Raw genomic sequence first — 27,606 nt, forward strand, 5'->3', positions numbered from 1 at the left:
CCTGTGTAAAATGACCACACTGTAAGTCGCTCTGGATAAGAGCGTCTGCCAAATGCCATAAATGTAAATGTAAAAGTGATGAGCATGTTCGGTTAACAGGACATGCAGCTGTGGGTCGAGAACACACAACCAGCTGTAGATGGCTGGCGTGAGGCAGTGTAGACTTTTCTTCTGAAACAAAGCTTTAGGCTCTACAGAAGCCAGAATTATGCTGGACTCTGGCTTCTTTCCTCTGAGACAAAAATCATCTGGGTATGTCAATAAAACAACTACCTGAAAACTGCAGATACCTGGAATGTCCGGCGTACATGAAAAAAAATGTGCATAACCATTTAGTACTGATATCTTTGGCAGTATTGCTTTTCATATCTGAGGCACCAAAGAAATTCAGATCATTCTAAATGTATGATCTCTTCATGCTCCTCTAACTGCTGCTAGGTTGGACAAGCATGGCAGAAGTTATATTAAGAGATTCAATCAACCTTTTCTCCATCATACTGCCTTATCTACCAATATTAAAGCAAGAACAGAGACCACAACAACAGGCAGCCTCAAGCTGTGATTGGCTACATGTGACTTGATTGGGGTACGCAGGAAAAAGCTATATCTATTCTAACAGGACAAACTTTCACATGCATACAAAATAAATATCATTTGAAATCAATAACCAGGTATTATTGAGGTGACCTAGGTATTGTGATATAAACTGAGTCTGTTCTACAGTTTCTCATCAGGCCGAATGGGATTTTTACCAAAGCTTGCCCAACCCTAGCAACAATAGCTATGACAAAACACATTTGTGGGCGGAGCTTGTATCGATCAGTACAACAGGTCCCTGAGTAAGATCGTCTACAGAAGGTACATATAAAAAAATCACAATACAAAACTTTTCATGTTGAAAATAATGTCTTATAAAATATGCAGGCAGCTCAATGGAGCTTATGCGTCTATGTGTTACTCCCATTAGTGTTGAGGTGTCTGTCCTCTGTTCTTTGGTCAGGTCACTTGGTAGAGCAGAAGCTTTCAAACTGGTCCGCAGGGTCACTCAACAGTACAGCAGTGTCCATCTGTGCTGTTTATCATCACTAGGGCCATTTTACTGGATATGAATTTAACCTAGTCTTGGACAAATCTGCAGTGCCAATGGTGAATGCTTAGTGGACTAGGATTAGCCTTAATCTAGGTCTGGAAAACTTGCTAAAGTTTTAACCTTTTTTCCAATACTTGAAAACAATTAGCTGCCCCTTTACATTATGTCAACATTATAAGGCACCCAGTATATTGCTTGTTAAAGTAATAATTTGGCGACAATTCAATTTTCCACAATTTTACACTTTCTCCAAATGCAGTCGATCAGCTAAGATCTAAATTGTGTTGCTTTAGTTTAGCACTGGAGCTCTGAGGCCAACACTGCTTACACTAGGAGCCAATAGTCACCCAAATGTTTCCCACTCAAACTGCATCCAGGTCTTCATTAAGGGTACACGGACGATGTGGTTTAGGACACAGTCTGACTCACTGTGAGCTATAAAAATGAGCAAAACATCATCGTAAAAGATAAATATTAATAAAAAATAAACAGAAAGTGTAGCAACCACATGAAGAGGAGTCACAATCCGCAGCATAGGCAGAATTCAGCAGAACACCTGCAGCTGCTCTCAGTTAAGGCTACATGGTAGAGTTCTGTTCATTTTTATAGCACATTAACAAGTCTGCACATCCTTAAATGAAGACCTGCTTATGGTTTGAGTGAGTTGAGAGAAGTTTTCAGGATGTATTTACAAAAAAAGTTTGGGTGACTACTGACCTGTAGTGTTTGTCAGCAACATTAGCCTCATAGCTCTGGCAATAAACTAAAGAAGCTAAATTTTAACACCAAACATGTCTCAACTGATCGACTACATCTGGGGTTAGGAGGAAATTGTGTATATTTGTTTTTTTGTCAAACCATTGCTTTAACGGAGTGCAACTGTGATGTTGTGCCAACTGGAGTATTGAACACAGTTTGCATTGCTAGAGTTTTAAAAAGCTCCATTTAGAGTTCCCAACGTCCATCCTGGGGACCCCACACTTTGCACATTTTTGTGCCTTCCCTCATCAACCTGTTAACTAATTAAAAAGCTCCTCATTTGTATGAGGTCTCCAGGTCTGACTTGGGAACCACTGATTTATCGTGAAAACAAAATATTGCAAAGTGACTTATCAATATCATTAAATCCTAGAACATTTCCTGATAAATGGACCAACAGAAATGGTCCAACATTACTTGGAATAAAATCACACTAAAGTTAAGAAAGTTTCCAAATGTCTAAAACTTTTCGTTTTGGAAGTACAACATTTTCTTATGACGACCTTATAAAGCTTGACCGCAGCAGATTTGGACTTCCAGTTCGACTGTTTATGTGACGTGACCAATCAGAGCAGTGTTTCCTTTCCTGTGCAGTTTATGAGAATAGATTCGGTCCACTCTGTGCTGTTTACATGAACTGACCAATCAGAGCAGATCTGGATCCCTAGTCATGTTCTCTGTGTAGTGATTGGAGTTGATCTGGTCCCCCCACCCCCCACCCTACTCAGTGGCCTCTGGTCACTGTGAGTCTCTGTTGAATGACCGTCCTGCATTTGGACCCCTGGTTAGCTCTCAGATCTGAGTCTGTTTCTGGGGCTGAGGGGCTCCATCTCCACCACATGGTCCCTGGATCTGGTGCCTTTACTCAGCTCCACCACCCGTGGGACCACTGTGGACCACCGGTCTGCATCAATACAATAACAAAACAAAAACAAAAGAAAGAACATTGACTAATGGTAATGTAATACAAGAATGGGGATAATATTCTTTATCAATGAGTTTATCTATCATGAATAGATATATATACAATAAATGAGTGTTTATATCATATATACATATACAATCAGTGAGTGTATATAGAGTATATATATGATATATATAGTCAACAAGTGTATATATCATATCATATAAAGTCAGTGAGTGTGTGTATGTATATGCACACAGTCCATGAATGTATATATAAAATATCATATATCACAGGTGTCAGAACGAAACCTTGTATCTCCATTTTTATCGTTTTTTAGTTTTCGACATAATTTGAAAATGTCTGTTGTCCTTTATGTTGTGTGTAAATTTCTTGATGAATGGACCAAAAGAAACGGCACAAACTGACTTGGAAAAAATTCTGGTTCCATTGATTTACATTAAAAGTGAAGCATGTTTTTTCCTTCTCCTGTAAAGTTACCAATTTGGAGATGTGAGGTTTTGCTCCGAGAGCATTGATATACAGTCAAAGAGTGTACATCATATATACAGTCAATGAGTGTATATATCATATATACAGTCAAAGGTTCAGTTCCTCTGTGATTGTAGCCTCTGGCTCTTGTTCAAATATCTCATGGATTCTTGTGGAAGATCTTAAGAGGAACTGGGGCTCCACCAAGATGCTGCTTTCTCCCTCGAGTGCCGGCCACTGTAGTCTGCTGAAGGTGCTGAAGCCCTGACTTTTAAAGCCATTTAAAAGCTGTATTTGAACGAGAGCACTACAATCACAGATTCTATCAGAGCAACACACAGCGCGATGCAACTGGGCTTCAGCCTGCAAATACTACAGATGACTAGGTGCCAGATTCACAAAAGCTTTCTTAAGAAAAAACTTGTGAAGGTTCTTAAGACAAACACTAAAAAGTTCATAAGAATGTTCTTAAATCTATTTCTTGAAAAAAAAATTAAACATTCTCGAATATTCTCTTAATCTTAATTATTTCTTTAAGATTTTCTTAAGAAAATCCACATTATTTTTTTATGTAGGCTACGTTGCATTTTACCACACACAATAAACGACACAAGATACATTTTGAATTTGTATTAACTGTTACTTTCATTATTTAGTTTAATCTGCTTAGAGGAGCAAAATGGAGGAAAACCATGAAACCAAGCGTTTAAACAATTTGAGCAAACAAGAACTAGAGGTGATGGTGGAAGAAATAGCTAACAGGAACAAAATCCTGATTTTTTAATCCAAAATTTTTCCTCATTGGAAAATGTGATAATTGTAGGGTGATGGAGGAGGATGGGCAGGAGCAGCAGAGGCAGTGTCCCTGATAAATTTAGACACTGACCATGTTATTTCTTACAGCCTAAGACGAGTGTGAGGCTGTCGTAAGGTTAAGAAAACATTTAAGAACATAATATTCTCAAGAAAACCACTTGTTCTTAAAATTATTCGTGTATAATTAGGAAAATAGTTAAGTAAAGAAAATAAGAGAATTCTTAAGAAGTTATTTGAAGAATAACAATTTCTCGTAACTTTTTTCTTAAGAATGAAGTTGGCCAATCAATCATAAAATGTTCACACAGAGTAAAGATGGTGTCAAAAAACCATGACAGGGACAAAACTGTAATAGAACTTGGTAACAGTGAAGCTGGTGTCCAGTCTGTGCACAAGCCTGTCTATGTATTCACGGTGTGAAGCCCACCTCTCCTCAGTCCTCTCCCAGTCTGTGCGTTTCCCTCATGGTTTAGCTCTTTCTGTCCTGGATCTTCGTTAATAATTCCCAAGTTCTGATTCCAGTGAGACCACTTCACCTCGTCCACCCTGTTATACACAGTGCATTTCATCAGCTTCAGAGTTTTTAGTCAAGTAATTCACTTATTAATACTGACTGGACTGTCAAATGTTGAACAAGATCCCAACTGAAAGAATATATCATTTAAAAAACAGATTAAAAAACATACAACAGATGAAGATTAAGTGGAAAAATGTTGGAGTTCTCCTGTAATCGACTGGTTTTGTGTGTACCTGAAGCACCAGCGTTTGTCGGGCGTCCCGTCCCAGTTCTTGCCCACCGTCACCATCTCACCCACGCGGAAGGACTTGCGCAGGCACACAGGGAAGGAGCGCTCGAAGTCCAGGATGGTTGTAGCCCACTGCAGATGTACAGAGATGCACTGGATTAGCACAGAAGCCCCTCACATTTCCCCTCTCCTCTCCTTACCTGTAGTTTCCACATCTCTTCAGGCACTATTCTGCTTCTAATTAACCTAATTTTAGCCTAATAAATTATTAAGACTCAAATAAGGTTAGCTGCCTAGCGAGATGTATTTCCTTTTCATCTGGAGCTTCCAGATTTTATTTTTGTCTTCCTACATAAATGCAATACTGATTAACCCACTTTACAGCGCTTATTAACAATATAACAGCACACCTGCCCTGAGAGGTGGAACCATGCTTCCCTTGTAGCTTCCAGATGTTTTTTTTCCTTTTTTCTCTTTATACTCGACTGTGATTGTAATTCAGTGTGATTATTAGTGCTAAAATATTAAGCACTGATATTAAATTAGCTGCCCTATTGAGGGCATACCAGTGGTTTATGTATGTTCATATTCTGTCACCATAAAAAGTCTGATCAATCCAAATAAGAAGGAATTATCCTGATGTGCCTTTATAATGTGTGGTTTTCATGTACCACAAACAATCATAGTTAATTTTTAAATGATAGGTTTCCATTTTTATTACTGTTTGTTTAACACTAATATATATTTGACAGAGCTCAGGCTGAAATGTGGAACAAACTGACAAGCTCAGACTATAATCCTCATTGCTGAGGGAAGAAAATCAGCTTTAGTTGCTCCTTCTGGAGGTGTGGATTCTTTGGAAGGCTGTAATGGTCATTTTGCCATTTTGCCAACACTCCACATCACTTCATAGGGAATGGGTGGGGCTAAACAGCTGTAGACCGAATGGGTGGTGCTAAACTGCAGGGGTGGGGCTAATCTGCTGTAGGCTGAAGGGGTGGGGCTAAACTGCTGTAGGATGAAGGGGTGGGGCTAAACTGCTGTAGGCTGAACGGGCAGGGCTAATCTGCTGTAAACTGAATGGGTGGGGCTAAACTGCTGTAAAATGAATGGGCAGGGCTAAACTGCTGTAGGCTGAATGGGCAGGTCTAAATGGGCGGGGCTAATTGGCCGTCATATGGGCGGTCAAACGTAAACATTGTCATAAACCCACCAACCTGTAGTTTCCAGATCTTCTTGCTCTCCTTGGACACCTGGTTGACTGTCTCCCCCATGAGAGCGATCAGCATGTTCAACAGCAGGACGAAGGTGAGGATGATGTAGGTGACCACCAGGATGAGGAAGACCTCGGGGTACTGCGCACCCTGCAAGAGGTCGTCCAGGTCGCCCGTACCAATGGTCAGCTTGAACAGGTCCAGCAGGAAGGCGCTGAAGGCGACCGTGTCGCGGCAATGCAAGCTTGCGGGGCAGCCGTCAGCACAGATCGTGCTGTTAGTGGGACAGACGGTCAGCAGGGACACCAAAGCTGACGGTGAAGAGAAAAGAATAACAAACAATAAATAAACTCAATGATGCAATATCTCTATAGATTCTTCTGCTGATGTAATAAGTCTAATATGCTCCTCTACAGTGCCTGCTGTTTTATTAACTATGGATTATGTGAGCACCACATAGCTCTGTGTATTTTTATAAAATTCTGTGCCGATATCCAGCCTGGATCATAAATGTGATTTTGAAATGTTTTATTTAATATTTATACCCGACAGACTGTATACAGTTTGAGTAAATGTCCCTCATGTGAACTTCTCCCCGTTTACCTACTTATAGCACAATATGAAATGCACAGAACTGTTCTACTCTATTCTATTACTGTATGGGCAGGTAAAAAAGATCTGCCAGTAGAACGGGACAACTGCGCAATTACTGCATTAAAAAAAAATTAAAAACACCAAATTTGGCTAGCTGTTCTGGAACTGTGTTTATGTTGTTGGACACATCTTAAAGGAAGAAAAAGTGCTTTGTTAGTCCCGGTGAGCTTTGCTCTGGCGAATATGATATCCTTTATGGTGTACCACAGGGTTCTGTATTAGGCACACTTATTTTCCTTGTACATGCCTCCATTAGGTCACATTATTATATTAGTTTTCATAGCTATGAAAATAAAACAATTATATAAGTATTGTCAGATAATAACAGTGCTTTAAATAACAACTGTCATAACAAATTGTCTGACCAGTATCATAAACTCAATGACTAGCCATTTTTAAAAAATAATTAAGAAAAACAGAAACTCTCATAAATGGTAATAAGGTAAATAGAATAAAAGTTTTAAGTGGGCTAGGAAACCTGGCTCCACAATCAGAAGAGGAAATTAGAAATCTTGGTGTAATTTTTGACTCCACTTTTATATTTAAAACTCATACTGATAAAACCACTAAAATGGCTTTTTTTTCTCTTTTAAGAAATACAGCATGAATTAGGCTCTTTCTCACACTGAAAGATGCTAAGAAGCTGGTCAATGTTTTTGTCTTATTCTGTAATTCACAGAAGTACCTAAAACCACAATTGACTTCAACTTTTATTTAGAATTTTTATTCATTTTGTTTTCTAATTTGACAAATATTTTCTTTTAAATGTTATTCTGTTGTTCACCGTTTTGTGTACACTGCCTTACTTTTTTATCTAATTATACTTTCAAGCATTTTGAGCAGCATTTTTACATAAGAAAAGTGTTTTATAAATAAAGATACTATTACTGTTATTGTTATAACACTATACGCTTACATTAAGGTTTATTATTATGATTATTACCTGAGGCATAGCCGATCATGAAGAGAACATAGACCAGCAGGAACCGGAAGAGATCTTTGAAGAGAATCTGAACACAAAGAATAAAATACACAGTAAGTGTCCAGTGTGGTGTGAACAACATTCAAAAACTCTCATCTTTTGTGCAAGTTGCAGGAAGATCCACAGTTGCTGAACTGGTGCTACTGTAAGCCCAATGCTGATGTCTATTGCTTTGATTTTCCCAGAAAGTAGCCATAAAAACGTCATTTCACAAGCAAGAAGATGAGCTAAGTGGATAAAGCTTGTCAGCAACTCTTTAAAACACTATTCTACAAACCATTAAGCTAACAGACTGCATTATTCTGACCTTCTGTATCATGATGCTGTACGTTCCAGTGAGTTTGAGTCCTCTGGTGAAGTACAGTGTGTTCATCCAGCCCAATACTAGTGCAAACACCATCACGCTAACGTAGGCCTGGATTCCTGACAGGTAAAGAGCTGTCGTCACCAGCACGAGCACAGAGTAGATGAAGCTACGGATACAGGACAACAGGGAATGATCAACAACGCAAGGTTCACAAGGTTTTAGAGAGAAAGTGTAGAAAAACTGCAGATCCAATTAGCAACTGTACCAAGCTGGAAGCTAATTTAGCTAATGTTTCAGTATTGCAAAACCACAGCACTTCAAACCTCATTAAGTTTGGTTTTGGCCTGGACGCTAATTGGCTGGTGATGTTCAGTGGAGCTGGTAACTTCACCGCAGCTTTGGTGAGGATTATTAAGAATTGTTTCTACTTTTTCAGCAGGTCAGCATAACTTTTAGAACTGACCGTTTAACCTTCAAGGCTGCAGTCTTAAAACTTTGTTGTAGAGGCAAATAACCTGGAAAAAGTGTGACCCTAGTCCCAGACTGAAGTCCACCACAGCGTCTAACAACTGAGAACCACTGTTTTAGCATTTTGCCATTACAGCGTTAAAGCCATACTGACGCCAACGCGGCCAGGAATCTGGGCCTTAAATATTAGTGATATTCTTGTTTGCCTTACAAGACAAACACATTAGCATAGTTATATAACACATGTAATGTGATTTTGAAGGGACTTCAGAGTGTTTATGCTCGATAGAGGCTATCGCTGCACCTATCTGTGCCTGGGACTGCAGATATTTCGAATATGAAAGAACGCCGTTTGGTCTGAAAGATGCTCCGGGCCTCGCCGAATTTAGCTATTCAGATGAAACCGAAACACGACTGTGAACTGCGCTCAGCGTCTTCGCTCGGATGGTGGGTTTTTATTAAAAGAGATGTAAACTATAAAAACATGCCAAGTCGGGGGCTGTGGAATTAATTAGACAGCTCAATTAAAAAAGAGGAGGAATTTGCCTCAGGAAGAACACAGTGAGGGAGGGAGAGAGACAGAGAGAGAGAGAGAGGGAGAGAGAGAGAGGGAGTATGTGTATCTTACTAGAGGAGTTGAAAGGATCCATCAATAAATAACGAATTCACCCCCGGGCACTTCTTCAGGAACAGGTCCTTAACCTAAAAGGAAGTGAGAAAGAGAGAGATCTTCCTAAAACGCTGTGAAACACTAAGAAACGTAAAGTATTTAATGCTGAGAAGAGGAAGGAGAGGAGACGGAATAGGGACAGCACTATCATGTAAATGAAATGGGGTAAGCAATCCAATTAAAGCGAACTGAAGTGGGGGCTGAGAGTCTGAGACGGTTTTAATGGCGCGTGGTTAACACCTCTCCTTGCTCGAGACACAAAACACTTTTTTTGGCAAATTTTTCCTCATTAACTCGTTAGGACTACATGTTTTAGATAGTTTAACATATATTTTCTTGCTAAGAGCAGCAGTGTGGGGGAACCACGGTTTGACATTATGTTTAGTCTTGCAGGCGAGCGAATAGTCCAAATGGAGCATCTTCAACTGGGCTCAAATCAGAGTTAGAGGCAAAATGTCTCCTGCTTCTTAAAAACACAACTACATGGGCAAAAATGACCCCATAATACCTCATTATCGATGTAACAAATCAATATCAACACTAATAAAACAGCAAACACTCACTGTTTTGCCCTCTTAACTTAACCTGGCAGTGTGGATCCATGCATCTGTAGGTAAAGATGGACATTATATCTTACAAGAAGCTGCTAAAAAAGGCAAAATCTAGGTTTCCATCCATCCATTTTTCTGTGTATTTTGGGATGCTGAGGTAAAAAACATCTATATATTTGTTGGAAAAATAATGCTCAATTAAAGTGGATCACACTTCCTGACAGCCATGAACAGAACAACGTTTAATCATTTTCCTACAACTTCAATAACTCCAGTAACTCTGCTGAAGACCGACTGCAGGAACAACGCTCCACATTACTTCACAGGGAATGGGCGGGGCTAAACTGCTGTAAAAACTGCAAGAAATAACTAAGGAAACACATTTGACCAATAAATAATATACAGTTTTTGACTCTTTTTCCCAGTTTTCTCCCCAGTTAGTCATGTCCAGTTTCACCCAGTTAGGTCTCTCCCGATCACACAATACCACCAGCTAGGAGTCATTAGAAACCCCACCGCAACTTTGACAATGCTAACTACCCATTCTGCTATGTTAGCTAAGAGACGCCTGTGTTGGCTAGCATTGTGCTTAGTAATTTGGTGGGAGAGGGAGGACCATCCTGCCCACCCATAAAGAGAGAGAGAGAGGAAAAGAACAAAATATAAAATGTGCCATAACTTTTGCACAGGCCACATTCTATGTCTTATTTTTCCCCCAATGTTAAATTTAGCAAATAAACAGTAACTGTGTATTAACGTGCAGAGAAGTGTCTCTGTAGAGGATGTGTAACTTATTTCCACTTAGAAAAATCAACACAACATGGAATTTGACTTCTGCACACGACTGTAACTGTGTCAGGTGATTCGGCTGTAGCTGCAGAACCTGACAGAAGGCAGCCGGTACCAGTTCACTGAGAGAGAAATTAAAACAGTCCTTCATCATATCAAAGGGAAAGTTCCTGAGCCGTTATGTTAGCCAGTGCGTATAAAATACAGCCATAAAATTAAACGAAAAAGTAGCGTAAAGCTGCTCAACGTTGAAGATCTATCTGTAAACTCTCTTCCTATTTCTCACAAGTAGTCTTATTGTCTTGTTCAGAGCTGATGGAAATTAATTCACACCAATTTTTGGGACATTTTAGTCAGTGAGGGCAAAAGTAGCCCCTTAAACAGTACTTACTACCCTGCCTAAAACTACTGACTTGAGCCATGATGAGTTTTCTGTACCGCTGTACTGGGTGAGCAGTTAAGGTAATGAGAGAGAGAGAGGGAGAGAGAGAGAGAGAGAGAGAAAGAAAGAGAGAGAGAGAGAAACAACTCACATTAGTTAAGAAGAAAAAGACTCCAGAAGCGAAGGTGATGACCTCCCCAGCCAAACGCAGTTTGTCTCCCGTGGTTACATACGGATACGGAGGCTGAAGAGGGTCAGTAAGAGTTCATACAGACATTACGTGGACACACAATAATAACTTAAACAATGAAGATTTAAATATTATACATTTATTCCCAAAAGAAACAACTGGAAGTTATTACATTATAATACAGTTATTAATTAATTAATATGTGATCTCCACCTTTGAAATATGAGGCATTCTGAGTATTAATTTCATTAGAACTTGATTCTGGACATTAATTGTATTAAAAATTATATCTGGATGTTCATTTTATTATAACTTCTTTCTGGATATGAATTTTATTACAAATTAATTTTGGATGTTAATTTTATGAGAAATTAATTCTGATGTTAATTTTATTAGAACTGTACAGCTTTCTCGGTCATTTCAGAGTCATCTACAGTTCTGTTGATCAATCTGGACACCTCTTTAGTTTTTTGTCCTCCATTACTTCCATCTAAATATTTTAAAAGCTGTGAATTTGTACAGGAACGTAAATTAGATTTATTTAAATTAAATTATATTGCACGTTTCGAGCAGTGCTGTGTGGGCAGTGTGAGTGCAGTTCTCACCGTGCCCTCTGAGGGGCGGTAGTAGGCGACAAGGGTGAAGATGATCATGGTGATGAGGTAGGAAACCACGCTGATGTAGAAGGTCACGGCTCCAAACTTCTGCCACTTCGCCCTCAGCAGTTCGTTAATGGGCTCCACAGCCAGCATCTCGTGACGGTTCTGAGGGAAAACGGTCACAAACGGTCAGTTTCACTCGGACAATTTGGGCTGTTTATTCCACAAAGACGAACCGATCTGTGTTCATGTGAAACAAACACCAGCTCGTCCCCGTGACGACTGTTTCTTTGTAAGTTTGTCTGTATTTATACTATAGACACACAGAGTTACACCAACATCCACTTCTCTGTTGTGTCTGTAAACAAAATGACTTCAGTAGAAGATGTCCTTGTTTACATAGAGTCTCAGAGAAAAAGAGCTGGTTCAGGATCAGATGTTCTTCTGTTTATAGGTGACCTCACTAAAACTGACCTTCAATCATTAAGGTTTATAAAACTCTGACCTCACTAAGATTTAGGAAATTAATTTTACATAAATTTTTAAATGAATTTTACATTAATTTTGCAACAATTAAAAAAATTTAAATTTAGAATGATTACAATAAGAATACCCTTATAAATAGTTTATTAATAATTATTAATATGGTCATAAATACTGTAAAAATATGAATAAACAGTCATAATGCATAAATAAAACAGGCGACACTGACCTGTTGCTTGCCAAATAGTGAGCCCCCATTCACCTACACTGATGTTGCAGGTTACTGATCTTACTTTGCATTAAACCTGTCAGCTTCATCAGATAGTAATATTCATCAGCTATAACAGTTCACTACTGCCCTTTTACTCATGTGTTATACCTGCTTTTTAAATTACTTCCCCTTTATAAGGGTAGGCCTACTGTAAACTATTTATAAGCCCTTTATAAGGGTAGTCTTATTGTAAACCATTCATAAACGCTTTATATTGGCAGTCTTATCGTGAACCGTTGATAAGACCCTTTATAAGGGTAATCTTACTGTAAACCATTTATAAAAGCTTTATAAGGGCAGGGTTATAAACCATTCATAAACGATTTTTAAGGGTAGTCTTAATGCAAACATAAACACTTTATAACAGTAGGCTTACTGTAAACCATTCATAATCGCTTTAATAATGACAGTCTTATTGTAAACCATTTAGAAATCCTTTATATTGATAATCTTATTGTAAAGCGAAACCAATTATTTACTTTTTTTTTAAAGCGGTGTTTACATAGTTTATTTTTTTTTCATTTAAAGTCTTCACCATATGCAAAAAACAACCTGAGAATCCCAACAAATCCCAAAAAAATCGATTATTATTATTATCAATTATAATACTTCAAAACAGAGTTGAATCACCACTTCAGACGAACACATCACAACCCAACAGTGCTCTTTTACAGCTCTACTAGATCAGCAGGATCTCCTCAGCTACCTCGATCCTGCTGTTGTAGACGAGGATCTCCAGCACAGACACTTCCTCTCCGCAGGTGTCCAGAGAGGACAGGTCGTACAGCGAGGAGTAAACGGGTCCATAAGCCCAGTCTTTAAACTTTCGGCACAGGTGACGAGCCTCCTCGTCCTTTATCTCTCTCCGGATGATGTGCTGGAACACCTGCAGGACGAGATACAGGCAGAACACAGGAGGAAGGCATGATGGGAATCTGTCAACATCAGAATCAGCAGATTTTCACTCCAAACAACCGACCAGATATTATTATTACATACTGTAACTGTCTGATGCTTCACTTGAACCAGGGCTTCATAGCAACTATACACGACTCATACAGGCCAGACGTCCCATACAGAGTTACCATTCACACACATTCAACATCTCAGTCAGAGAAAACACGACATCCTCTCTTCATCCATTCATCCCTTCATCATACACGCATCCTTTTATCTATCCATCATCCATCCTTCTTTTTATCCCTTCATCCATACATCCATCCTTTCATCCACCCGCCCATCTTTCCATCCATCTACTCTTTCACCATCCATCCATCACTGCATCCTTTCTTCTTTTTATCTGCCTAGTCTTCTTTTCATCTTTTCATTCCTCCATCCATTACTACTTTCATCCATTTATACATCCATTTTTTCATCTATCTATTCTTTTATTCATTTATCCTTTCGTTGACTCATCAATCCATCCGCCATTGCATCTTTTCATCCATCCATCTGTCCTTTCATCCAACCTTATTTTCAACCTTTTACTCATCCACCTATTAATACATCCATTAATTCACCTTTTCATCATCTGTTCTTTCATCTGTTCATCCCTTTGTTTTCTGAGCCAGTCATTCTTTCATTCCCTCATCCAGTCATGCACCCATCTATCATCGCAGCTTTTCCTCTTTTCATCAAACTTTTTTCATCCTGTTATTCTTCAAGCTATTACTGCTTTCATTCATCTGTTCATCCTTTTCATTCGACATTCTTTTCTTTATTCTTTTCATACCCATCCATCAATTAAAACCTTTGTCTTTTTATCCTTCTATTTTATTCATCCGTTCACTTAAAGAGCCTATCCATCCATCCATGCCTTTTCCCTTTTACACATCTCTCCTATTTTTCATCCCTCTACTCTTTTACCCATGCATTTTTCATCTCTTCATCCATCCATTCATCCATCCTTTCACGCATTCATCCATCACTGCATCTCTTTTTCTCTTCATTCATCTTTCACTCTTATCCATCCAGGCTTTGATCAGAGTAAAGTCTCACTACTGAAGCTCTGACTGAATAAAGTCTTGAACCTACAGAAGTTATTAATTCAGTTATTAATTATAATCTGAAGATGTTCAGTCGTCTCTTCTCCTCTCACCCCGATTTTGCCCAGCTTGGCGGCCATCATTAGGGGGGACATGCCGTCGTTGTTGAGCACCTCCTCCAGGTTGCAGTCTGGGTAAACTTTGGCACACTTGATGAGCAGCAGGTCGTACATCTTGGTGAGGAAGCGCGTGTTGTCACGCGTGTTGTCTGCGATGTGCACCAGCGCGTGCAGCACCGTGTTCCCCCGCGAGTCCTGGCGCCGCAGGTCCGCCTTCTTATGGCTGTTCTCCGTCAGGTAGTGCACCATGTCAGGCTGATTAGTGCAGGCGGCCAGAGAGAGCGGCAGCTCACCTGGACCAGCAGAAGAGAAACAGAGCAAGACAGAACAACAGAAAACAGCTTCAGTAGAAATTCCAGCAGAGAACTGTATGCTACAATATAGGTGTTTCTAATAAAGTGGCCAGCAAGTGCAAGCACAAGGTGGATGTTTCTAATAAACTGGCCAGTGAGTGAAACTACAAGGTCAGCGTTTCTATTAAAGTGACCAGGGAGTGTATAAGATCAAAAGTCAAATGAACACACTGTGTAAACAAGCCAATTATCTCAGTGCAGCTTTGCTGTCAGGACTGCTGCCTTATGGATTTCGTGAATGAAAATCCAAGAAACCCACCAAACTTATCAGCATTTCACAGCAATTAATAAACAGGCTTGAGACCGAAACCTCCAGATGTTCTCAACCTAAAGCTAAAACCAACACTCGACTTCCCTTAATCAGCGAGCAGAGGCTGCAATGAAAGCTGAGACAATTAGCCGGGAAAAGTCAATCCTGCCAAAGATGCTCTTTTGTCAGGGATCAGAGCGGCGGCAAGACATGCGCTTTGATCCGAGCGCTAACATTATCAAGCGCACAATTAGCGCCTCTCTTATGAGGAGGCCCTTCAGAGACAAGCAGACCAAACAGAGGCTTATGAAGATGCAGAGAGTGAGAGAGAGAGAGAGAGAGAGCGAGCTGTTGCCAGGGGTGACAGATTACTTTCATGTCACTTCGCATGGAAACGCTTCCTCCTCATTGATTTGCACGCGCTCGGAGAGCGGTTAGCGTGATCGCTAAATCACATTAGCCCGTCAGTCGCGCCAGGTCTGAGCTCCGCGGCAAATTACTCACCCGCTCTGGGATCTGGCTGGCTGGAGGGGTAATGGAGGGGGGATTAGACAGCGCCAGCCATGCCTAATGCAAGAGGAAATCAGTTTCAGCGCTATGAAGATGGGGAGTTGCGAGAGATCCTGATAATGAGAGCTAGCGGAGGAAAGCAGCGCTCGTTTCGTCTGTTTTCAGAACCGACTCCTGCTGTTCTGCTGTGTCAGTTTCTTTATTTCTGAAAGTTAACAGCTCGTGTCGTAATGAGGAAACGCTGGAAAGCAAATTTATACTTTTTTCAGCCCTTTAAAATAAACGTACAGCAAAGTCAGCTTCCATCTATCCCAGCGTCCGTTCTTTTCAGGAGACCCACTTTCAGTTCCTCAAAGAAATCTGCATTCCACACCTCCAAAGTTCAGTCTTAGAAGCTGGTTGATCATTTTCTGAAGTAATCAAACACATTCAGTGGTGTTGAGGTCTGGACTCTGGGGTGGTCAGTCCATTGTTCAGCTTCTTTGTTTGATGTGCTCAGTGAGGTTCTTCTTGACAGCTACACATCCTTTCAGACTCATAGCGCTGAGCCGTCTTCTCACAGTGGAAGGATGGACAGAAACACCTGTGGATGTTTTCAGATCTGAAGCAGTTTGATTTTCTCCTCTCTCTCAAAGATGAAAGCTTTAAGTGCTGTTTATCTGATGGGGGCAGTTTTGGTGTCTACCAGGTCTTCCAGGCGGTTGTTAGGAGTCCCACTTTCTCTATAACTGTAAATCATTTTTTGAACTCTCCTGAAAAATAAAGAACTTTGGAAATTAACGACAGATGTTCTCAGACTTTTGCAGAGTACTGTGTGCATCCTCACTCTGGAAGCCTATTTTTTCCTCTCTTTAATACCTCTGAGCCCATTTAAAATACATATTTGTCCTTAAAGACGGTGGACTTTGACCGATTTCTGGGTCACAGGGTGGAGAAAGTAGGAGAGAGAAACTGAGGAGGTATTATGAGCTATAAGATACACCAAAAGACTTGCTTGTGTGGTTCCTGACACTGTGACACTGTTATTCCTGTTTTTAGCTACGTAAAGTACGTTTGTCCAGTACAAAACTTTAGAAACAAACTTCAGACACCAACTGTATCTTTACCTGCACGTCACAGTCAATTCGGCCTAAATATAATGTCAAATTTAAGAGGTAAAAGACAATGTCAAACACTCTACATCTGAAATGAATGGACAGCAATAGTAACCAATGCATTGTATATTTAATGCATTTTGATGCTATTTTTCCAGTTTGTCCAGAAGAGAAGTACAGGCTATGACGTCTAGCTGTAACAGATGGATCTGCATTAGCACTGTTTCTTCACCAGGGGGCAGTAAGCGTCAATCTTAAATGCCCCAAAAAGGCTCTGCTGGCCAGGTATTTGGTCAGGGTTAATGGCCAGATCTTCATTACTCCCACTCTTTTCCACAGCCAGCACAGGGGCACCTTTCACTCCTTTCCTGTTTTCCCCCCGCTAAGCTGAGAGTGTTTTATTAGCGACATAACGTCATGTTGATCCTCCACAGCCCCCAGAGCATCTCTGCTTAGCGTCTGACAGGCCCTGAATGGCTTAACTGTACTCCTGCCATCAAAAGCAGTTCAGGGTGGAGACTTCAAACCGTCTGACGTTACCATGCCAACTGAATTTAACATTTCTTAAGAACTCTTTGGTGCTGAGCGTAGCCATAAACACTCACTGGTCACTTTATAAGCTCCACCCACCTTACAGACCCAATATATAGGCACAGAATTATTTTCAGAGCTATGAGGCACTTGCATCAAACCATGTGGAGCTGTTAAGTATTTCTAACAGACTCGCTTATGTGGTTTCTTACACTGTATGTGCGACACTGATATTTTGACGCATGCATTTTTTATCCAGAGAGATGGTTTAACCATGTTTCAGAGGAAGGTAAATGTGTAGGTCTGACTTCATATGTTTGTTAATGGTTTAAACCACCCCAGAACTGGACAACAATCATAAAACCAGAAGAAAAATGGCAGTTTCTTAGTTTTAGACATTAAGCTATAAAAATATCATACCTAGGTAACGTCAAACACAGACAAAATCCCCACTACAACAAAAAAATGGCGCAAGGCAAACATATGTTTACTAGAATGACTGTTGAGGAACATTCAGGTGAAGAAGCTGAGTGTCCTCAGTCAGTCGTTTAGCCGCAGAGTTGAGAAACGAAGATAAACAGAGATAGAAGGCCGGCTAAACAGCTTTCTAGAAAATATGAACGGCTGTAAATTTACACGAATTTAGTATGAAGCTGAAACAACGTGCACGTCCTCAATCCTGAACAAGACTAAAAACAAGTCCACCTGTCAGGTTATTTCACTCGTGACTGAACTGAACTTGGAATAGCAATACATCCCGGCTATCAGTAGAGCAGCTGAGCTGACTATGAAAACCAGACGCTTAACATTTACAAAGACTTGCATCTTGAATTTACTTCTGTATCATTGCTGCTATTTACATGTATCTGTATCATGGCATACTAGAGCCATCCAAGGGATGTTTAAAGATATAAGATCTGTATAAAACTCGCAAGCACAGGGGAATCGAACCAGCAACCTCTTGGTTTCAAGGCTCCAATACTCCATTTGACGACAATAAAAGTGAGAAATGTGAGTTACAACTCTCTTTGAGAATGAGGGTTTGTTACAAGAGCCACAGATCTTCTCATAAACCTGCATTTTTTTATGATGACGGAAATATAGCGGTTTATGAGTGGCGCAAAGTCCAAGGGCCGATTCACACATGCTGCGTCCGCGTGAGTCTTGCTTTTCATTCCGAGAATAGACCCGGTGCCGGTCTTTCCGTGCTTCACGCAGTAAAATACAGTGAAATAAGCCAATCAGTGAAAATCAATTAGAAAACAGTGTACAAAGTTAAAAACACTGTCTTCTTTTAATTTAATTGAACTCATGACGAAATACTAGTTATACAAATACTAGTTACACGTTCTGTGCTGCAGACAGACTTTCCGGTTGGTCTACCAGGCTTGAAACTTTTGCCTAATCACAAGTCAGAATGTTGTCGAGGATAAACAAACATACCATGCACTTTTATAAACGTTATTTTGTTGAGCCGAGTGACTGATGTGACCGTTTATCTGTCTGAAAAAAAGGATATCTGTAAGAATTTCTTGCTGCTCCGCAGCTCAAATGCTGTATGTATGAAAGGCCAGCACATTCAAGCTGTAGCGCTCATGTTCCCACGTCGCTTACGCCACATAGTAGCAGCATGTGTGAACGAGGCCTAAGCGTCAGCAGATTATGGGTTCGATTCCAGGTGATGCCACAGCCGGGAGTCCCTACAAGCATACTATCCTTGTTCTCTCTCGGTGGCTAGGATGGACCTCCCTCTCCCCCCCATCACTCAGAGAGATGCTAGCCAATGTGGGTGTCTGTTAGCTGATGTAGCAGAAGTAGCAGTTAGCATTCTCCTCCAAGCGTGTTGAGCTGTTCAATGCTGTTGCATAAGCATAAGTTTATGGTGGAGTTTTACTTGTTTGGAGGAAGCACGTGTCGGCCTTCAGCCTCCCAGCTTGGTAGCATTGTGTGATAGACGGAGACCTAACCAGTGGGTGGAACTGGATGAAAAAACAAACAAACAAACAGTCTGCACATAAAAGGGTAGAAGCCCCTTCAGGGGTCTATCTGAGCATGTGCCTGCTGTACGGTATACTGTCACCTATGGAAATGGACAAGGGTGGACGCCACATAGCTAAAAACTGTTTTAGCAGCCATCTTGAAAGCTGAATATTGTCCATACTTTTGTCCATTTTTGTCCATTACTTTTTAGCTCCATTAGCCTCATATTTCACTTGAAATATCTTGGCTGATTGTCTACATTTGGGACAAGAGGGAAAAACTGATTGAATTAAATTGTTGCCAGACTTTTCCTTTAAAAATATGGCGTTTTCCTACATCATCGTGAAGCAGTGAGCCCAAACTGGAGAATCGCAGGCCTATAATCACTAAAGCACAGAGCGCACCGCGTGGTTTTACTGACATCACCACTAAAGCAGTCAGCAGAATTAATAACGATCAAATGATGTAATAACTGGCACAACAACAGTCGAGTCACTCTTTTAATGTGCCAAAGATGACAGACTGAAAACGACATCTATGCCTTTAGTCAGCATCACTGCTCCAGATCAGAGCCAAACCTGCACATTAAATACAATCACTGCCATCAGGAACAGATGCAGGGACACTATTATTGACCTTCCGAGAGTAATAATGCTGAATAAGGATCATTTCTTCCATTTTATCTCCTAATAAATACAATTACACGGGCAGAGGGAGCCTGATCTGGGATATCGACTCTTACAGTGACACTGGCAGCAGAAATTAACAGAGCAAGAAAGTTAAAAAAGTCATAGAAAGTTAAAAAAAAGTCACTGAAAGAAAACTGTTTAAATTTAAAGTTTAATTTGGCAGAAAATTGTGTAAGAAAAGTCTATTTAGACATTTAAATGCAAAGGAAAAAATTACACCCTATTTATACATTTATATACATATATCATGTGATATATATATATATATATATATATATATATATATATATATATATCATGTGCAAAATTTTGGGCACCCCCGGTCAAATGACATGGTCACTGATTTTCTTAGTGTAAATAAGTTAACACACATCCTCTATAGAAATACTGTTTATTTGCTGAATTTAACACATTGGGGAGAAAAATAAAACATAAATGGGGCCTGTGCAAAAGTTATGGTACACTTTATATGTTATGTGTTGTTCTTCTTCCCAATATGTTTCCAAATAAACCGAGCACTAAAATCTGCAAAAAAATAATGTTTTCTGTTCATTTCTTTGTGGACACTGTAGTTGATTGATTAGACCATGCAATGTTTGTAAAAAGCAACTTGCCCATTCATCAACAGTGAGGCGAATGAGGCTGGTGAAACTCCTGATTAAATAACTCATTTCTGAAAGTGTTAAAACATCAGTGGAGCGCAGGCCTCCTGAACACTAGGTAACTCAATATACCCTCATACAGAAAAGTCAAAACTGCCGCAGAAAGGTAGACTCCAGGGGATAAAACTGTCGCTTGATATAAAGTTAGTTTCTGGCACAGAAAACACAAGTTTAATGTCCCTATCATGAAACAAGATACGCCACATGGCTTCGAAAACAGAAAAAAGGCCTGTAATTTCATGTTCTTTTTTAGTATGTATTTATCTGCGCTATACAATTTATATGTAACATATAGTTCACATTCAAATGCAGGTATTTGTATTTTTTTCGTATCACTCATGTTTTGGAAGTAAACAGGGTTTTTGCATCTGTACAACAGAACAATAGAACATTACCATAGTGGTCACTAGAGATGGGTGTGTTCTGCTGGAAAACATTACAAAGAGAAGTTAACGGTACATTATACTCATATGAACTTCCTGATTTTGTTTCCTTTTCCTTCCAAATACAATAAAGGAGTCTGTTATAAGAAGGGTACACTCATTGGCCACTTTACTAGAAACACCCCCCTATACTTCCACCTACTAACTGGCCACTATATTAGAAACACCCACCCTATACTTTCACTAACTCTAACTGGCCACTTTATTAGAAACACCCACCTTATACTTCCACTAACTCTAACTGGCCACTTTACTGGAAACACTCACCCTATACTTCCACTCACTCTAACTGGCCACTTTACTAGAAACACCTACCTTGTACTTCCACTAACTGGCCACTTTATTAGAAACACCTACCTTTTACTTCCACTCACTGGCCACTTTATTAAAAACACCTAACTTGTACTTCTATTAACTGGCCACTTTATTAGAAACACCCACCTTTAAGCTCCACTGTGTAGGTGTACAAGAGGAGCTCTGTGGTCAAAAACTGACCACTGATGAAGAACTAAAGGACAGATAGCGCAAACTGTGCCTCAACAGGTAAACTAATGTCTCTAACTGGACACCAGCAAGATGGAGCTACAGGAGAGAACAATAAAGTGGTGAGCTGGAGGTGAAGCTGACTGACCGAAGTAGAAGTATCCTCCCTCGTCTCTGGGCTGGAAGAAGCGTCCACGGGCCTGAGCGTGGACGTCCGCTCCTTTCTCCACCAGCAGCTCGGCGTACTGCTTACAGCGCCGCTCTATGGCGATGTGCAGCGCCGTCTGACCTACAGCACAAACAGTAAAAACAAACTACTGCAGTTTAACCCCACTACAGGTAATGCACAGTCAGTCAAAAGTTTGGTGACAAACAGCCCATTTTTAAAATTTGAAATTTAACACTGTTACATTTCAAGTGGAAAACATCTCACAAAGTTTAGGGCTTATAAAGCAGACGTGTGATAATGCTTTGGGGTATGTTTAGCTTCAATACTAATGTTCATCAAAGTATCTTCCTTAGTATGAAAAGCAGGTTTTGCAAAAAAGTTCAGCTTTGTCTTCAAAAGATTTCCAGATTTCTTTACAGTAGTGGTGACCAGGGGTCCCATCACCACCACATATTTTTCCATCATCAACATTCCATATAAAACTGGTGGTTTTGGATAGTAAATAAAATGTCTATATTTGTGTTGTAGTCATGGCGACCCATGGTTCCTATCACCACAACTGTAAAGAAATCTGAGTCTTTCCAGTCAACCATTTCACACCAAACCACTCTGAATCACTCTGTTTACATCTCAACTGCTGAAATATGAAGAAATTTTGAAAAATCGATGCCATTCCCCTTCAAACTCTTCAGACGTCTGGTTCCCCATTGCGACCACTGTGAACAATTCAGACTTTAGAACCTAGAGCTGCTCTGAAAGACTTTACATGTTAATGCCCTAATTATGTCGTTTTGAAAATAACTTATTTGTATTAAAAACAATCTGAAAAGCTAGACGTCCCCAAACTTTTGACCTATAAAATAAAAACGTTGTTATTTTTACATATTCATCAGCAAACATTTTAATCGCACACATCACGAGATTCATTTCACTGATAACATATCAGACAGAGCAGCTGGAACTCCTAAACAATGTGTACCATCCGTGTTGACAGCAAAACAGGAAAAAGCAGCTAATCCTGAGCCAAAAACAGCATTTGTGTGATAGAGTATGACGGCGGGGGTGTGGAGGGGGGGATTTATGATCTCAAGTTTCCTCTCCGTTTTCATTCCGAAGCTCTGTGTCTAAGCAGAAGTCGTGAACTTTTCGAGTCGCTGACGAAACGCAGGCTGTCGTTCCTTAAGCCTAACGCTAACACCACGTCCTCTCACTGTCTGCCCATTTAGCAGCCCATTAAACAACAGCAATCTGGAGGGTACGACTCCCACCCCATTAAACACAGTAACGGCCCAGCTCATCGCTCCTCTGACGGCCTCGCTGTGGAACCACTGCGGAGAAATCTGGAAAGGAAATCGTTTTGGAAGAATCAAATTTACACAGTTTATTGACCTGATCAGTCAAGACATTTGGGCGGGTCATAAAACAGCAAACATGCATCTTCTGTTTTGGTGGATAAACCCATCCTGAACCAATGAATAATCATGGAAAATGCCATTCATTTAGCATCTATACTTCATAAGTAATGGCCTTTAAAAAGTTGGCAGCTTTTTCCGTAGCAATAATTAAGGCCACGCCCACTTTTAGAACCCCAATATCTTAGAAAACTAATGAAAATGTGAAGCCATGATTTTGCTCAGCATTGCTGTGCCCCAAACTGAGTCAGCTGTCTTGGTGCCTTGCTGCCCAGTAAGTAGATGCCTTAGTAGGCAGCGTTGTAATGAAGATCTGCAACCGTATCACATCTGAGACACGCTTTGAAGGCACGTTGTTGCCAAGATACGACAGTATCCTGTATTTTTCTTCTAGTTTATTTTTTCCCTTAAAGTCCACTTACAACGTTTGTGTGGTTTTATGTGGCAAATATGGTCATAATTTACTTTTACATGACAATTTCCCAACCTTTTTATACCATAGAATTAAACAAACTGTGCCTTTAAACCTGATATATGTAAATGAGCTCTTTTCTGATTGGCTACTTCATTTAAAAACCACTCAGAATGCAAACATTTATTATAACTTAAGCGTGAGTGGGTTGGGCTAAACTGCTGTAGGCTGCATCGCCGGATGTATGTAAACGTGCTGGTTTTTGGGGCATCACGAAAACAGTGAATTCAAAACAGGCTTATTTTCCATATCTGACTGTAAAGACTGGGCAGGTCTTAAAAACGTTAACAATGTTTACACGTCACAAAAAAAGTAATTTTTCCATGATATGGGCCCTTTAAACGGTTCATATCATAGAAAAAAAAATCATAATTGTCTAATAAACAATAATTGATGTACAATGTAAACATTGTAAAAGTTTTAAAAACATAAATTCACAGTGTAGTGAACGTTCACTAACATAACACTCCCATAGACATGCTAGCAGAAATCAGCATTACTGCAGTAGTGGTTATTTCTCATACAGCCAGGCTAACAAAGGTGAAAAGGGGCAAGTAACACTGGTTCGCTTTCATCACTGTTAGCTAACATAACACTGAAACTCCAATAGACTAGTATGGGCTAGTCTCCCATGGGCTAGTAGAAATTAGCATTACTGCAGTAGTGGTTTTTTGTGGTATAAACAGGCTAACAAAGCTATAAAAATGCAAGTAACACTGGTTCACTGTTTTAAATATTGTGACATGGATTTGTACTTCAGTAGCAAAGCTGAAACAGAGGGGGCGCTGCTGAGGCTGAACTACAATAATGAAGTTCTTTTGACAGTTCAGTGCAACTGCAGACTGATTCTATTCAGTATTACAAAGCAATGTATTTCAGGTTTCAATGGGAAAAAAATGGATCTAGGGTTAACTGTTCTTCAAGCAAATCTGAGATGGCTGAGGTGGCCAGTCTGGGGCTTAAATCTGGTGATGTAAGGTGGATTTACCCACTGTTTATTGTTGTCAGTCAAATGTTTTTTATTAGCACCAATTAGAGTCCCTCCACACAGTTCCACTGTAAGAGCACCCGATTCAGCTGCTGTTGAGAAATCTCGTCTAGAATAGAGACTAAACTATGCCAAACTTAATAGCCCATCTGTGAATAATCACATCCTGAGGAAAGTCAGCAAGGAAAAGCTGAAAGGATTGAGCAGCAGGGCTAACTGAAAGAAATCTACAACCATCTAAGAATAATTATCCCTCATTACGGCCCCCTCCAAATCATCGTCCCAGTCACAGAAAGGTAAAATTCATAAATAAGACATTTTAAATCAGAAAAGAGAGTTAAATAATCTGTTAAACTGGATACTGAATCTAAATGTCTGTAGGAGGAAAGTGACGTCAGGCTGGGTGTGTCATTACTGGCAAACCTGAACGTTCTCACATCCAGTCCTAGAACACAGAGAGCACAAACACACACACTGACTTGAGAGGCTGAGGAGAAGTACAGACGTGTGTGCTGCATTTTACTGAGGGTGGAGACCTCGAGCAACACTGCAACTCTTTCACCAAACCTGGCTTGACCTCTTTCACTCTCTTTCTCTTTCTCACTTTAGTAAGAGATGCCAGCGTGGCTTTCAGAAGCCCTATTTTTAGACAAACTAACAATTTGTGCTACTCATCGAGTGGCCCTCCTGAGCATGCACACATCATTACTATAGCATAATAACTTATGTTTTTAATGTTAATTCAGCACAGACTCATCATTATATCAATATCATTATTTACTTCCTGATAAGCTGATTCAGGTAATCAAATTGTTCTTTTAATGCTGGCAACATTTTCTGAAAATGTAATTTAGGCCATCAAAATATCCTACCAGTAGTTTTATGTAGACCGCTACCTTCGACAAGGTGGCACAATTTGTCAGAATGCCGGTTCTACTCGACCGTCGAGGTATCAAGCGAGCTGAGCTGATACCAAAAGGTGACGTAAAAAACGCTACAGACTGATTGGTCGGTGAGAATCGCTAAACACATATGCTAACGTTAGCTACCTGGTTAGCGTAGCCTCTTGCGTTGCCTTTGAGCGACCAGAATCGTCTTGTCATCTGAACTCTGATGCAGTTTTTCCCAAAACTCTCCTGTTCTCGGCAGTTTTGTTTGGCGTCGCTATGACGACCAGCTACCTTGAGGGGGCGCTATATCTGCAGTGGAAAACGAAGTAGCTGGTACCAAAAGCAAGTTGAGTCGAGACAAGCTGAGTCAAGCTGGAACCACGCAGTGGAAAAGCGGCTAAAGAGGTGGGCCTCTCTGAATTCCCACATGCTCAGAATTTACTTCAATGCACTCAAAAGAGACCAAAATGTGGACTAAAGGGCAACATTTCATACACAAAACAAGACTTATGTAGGCTCCTACTAAAGGCTCACTTATGTTCAACATTAAATACAGATACGGACAGAGCTTTCTGTCCGTACTCTCCATTTATTTCGTTACTGGCACTTATAAAAGCAAGGGCTTTTGTTTTCTGACAGTGTCTGAGCTCAAGGGTAGTTTGGACCCGAACCTATTTGTACTAACTAGGAAAGGAAGTGATACAATAGCTCACTTCTGTAGGCTGCGCTGGTTAAGAGTGCCTGATAAGTGCTGTCAGTTTTTAATTTCTCCATTCTTGACTTCTGTGCTGCTACCAAAGGAGTCATTGACATTATGATCCCCTTCAAAGAGACATACGAGAAGAAGCAGAAAGTGCAACCAACTTCTGCTACTGAACTTTGGAGGTGTGCCTGCAGATTTCTTTGAAAAACTGAAAGAGAGTCTCCTGAAAAGAATTAAAAGATGTAATAAAGGTAAAGAGTAGATACACTAAATACTGAAAAGATATCTTTTCATTTCCATCACTGCCCCCATTATAAATGAACAGTTATGCCGTACCGCGATAATAGACGTCTCTAAAGGGCGTGTTGATGAACTCTCGCAGGTTTCCCATCTGCTCTGCAATGTCCACCAGCAGGGGAATGGTGTCGTTCTTCCCACCGTACAGGTTCAGGAGAGCTTTGGGTAGACATGTCTTCCCCGTGGGCGGCTCTGGAGGGAACAAAATAAACGGTGAAGAGAAAAGATTAAGTCGCTGAATGTTAATCAGGTCATTAACTAATTTGATTCTCCTGTACTGATCAAGTGGACCCTGAACTTTGCTACACTCCACAGCCACTTTATAGGAAACCTCTTCTGCTGATGCAAAGTTTGTGTTAGCCACCATCTATTTCTTCATCAGTGGTCAGTTACTGCAGTCTGAATTCTGACTCCCCTGCAGAAGATTAACCGCTAGAGCAAACATGCTTCCATGACATGCTTGCAATCGAACAGGGGTTGGGATTCAGCACAACGTCTGAAGTTATGATGATTTTTATGGCTTATACAGTCTCCTAAACCACATCAACAAGACTGTGCAGCCTTAATGAAACCTGGATGCTGTTTGAACAGGCTGAGAGAAGTTCTGGGGCTGCATTTACAGAAAGGATTTGGGTGACTATTGACTTCTAGTGTTAGCAAAGTTAGCATCACAGCTCCAGTTCTAAACTAAAGAAGCAAAATTTGGCCACCAAACACAGCTTGGCAGATCAACAACATCTAAGGCAAGTGTGTAAACTGTATTTTTGTCAAACTGTTCCAGTAATGTTGGCATGTATGTTTGAGCTGCTCCTTTAACTGTTCCTTTAAGAGGAACCCCTCTAACTCTCCTTATGAAGGTCAGAGGTCGAGACCTCCAGTGTTTACTCTGAAGAAGTGAGTGTCGGCATGTGTGTGGGTGCTCCAACACATCACAGACAGAGCTCTGAGGCAGTTTACTGTCATTTCTCACTCCCATCTGCTATGTTTTCCCAAAAGCCTTTGAGGCAGGAAGCAGAGGCTGAGGCCCTAAGGAGACAAAACTGCTGACATCAGCTTCCTCTTCCTCCTGACTCACATCAGCGTTAGTGATAAGGAGAGTTGGATGATATGGATTTTCCTATATGCAGTGAAGGAGGATGTGTTATATAGGTTAAAGGACTAGTTTGGTGGAAAATCAAGATTTACACAGTTTACTCCACCGTATTCCAC

General features: G+C 40.3%; 1 protein-coding gene across 1 annotated transcript in view; it reads right to left on the reverse strand.

Moving 5' to 3' along the window:
* Window positions 1-1,218: 1,218 nt before the first annotated feature.
* trpv4 (transient receptor potential cation channel, subfamily V, member 4) overlaps window positions 1,219-27,606 on the reverse strand; it is a 45,179-nt gene continuing 18,791 nt past the window's right edge. The window contains exons 5-17 of the mRNA XM_036599235.1: window positions 26,437-26,589; window positions 21,615-21,755; window positions 14,466-14,764; window positions 13,074-13,253; window positions 11,620-11,778; window positions 10,976-11,068; window positions 9,061-9,134; window positions 7,965-8,130; window positions 7,619-7,685; window positions 6,025-6,332; window positions 4,812-4,939; window positions 4,489-4,607; window positions 1,219-2,753 (exon numbers count right to left, since the gene is read on the reverse strand). Coding sequence (XP_036455128.1) covers window positions 2,635-2,753; window positions 4,489-4,607; window positions 4,812-4,939; window positions 6,025-6,332; window positions 7,619-7,685; window positions 7,965-8,130; window positions 9,061-9,134; window positions 10,976-11,068; window positions 11,620-11,778; window positions 13,074-13,253; window positions 14,466-14,764; window positions 21,615-21,755; window positions 26,437-26,589 — 2,006 coding nt within the window. The 3' untranslated portion in view covers window positions 1,219-2,634. The remainder of the gene's footprint in view (window positions 2,754-4,488; window positions 4,608-4,811; window positions 4,940-6,024; window positions 6,333-7,618; window positions 7,686-7,964; window positions 8,131-9,060; window positions 9,135-10,975; window positions 11,069-11,619; window positions 11,779-13,073; window positions 13,254-14,465; window positions 14,765-21,614; window positions 21,756-26,436; window positions 26,590-27,606) is intronic.

This window comes from Colossoma macropomum, unplaced genomic scaffold (genome assembly GCF_904425465.1).
Source record: "Colossoma macropomum unplaced genomic scaffold, Colossoma_macropomum, whole genome shotgun sequence".
Lineage (NCBI taxonomy): Eukaryota > Metazoa > Chordata > Actinopteri > Characiformes > Serrasalmidae > Colossoma > Colossoma macropomum.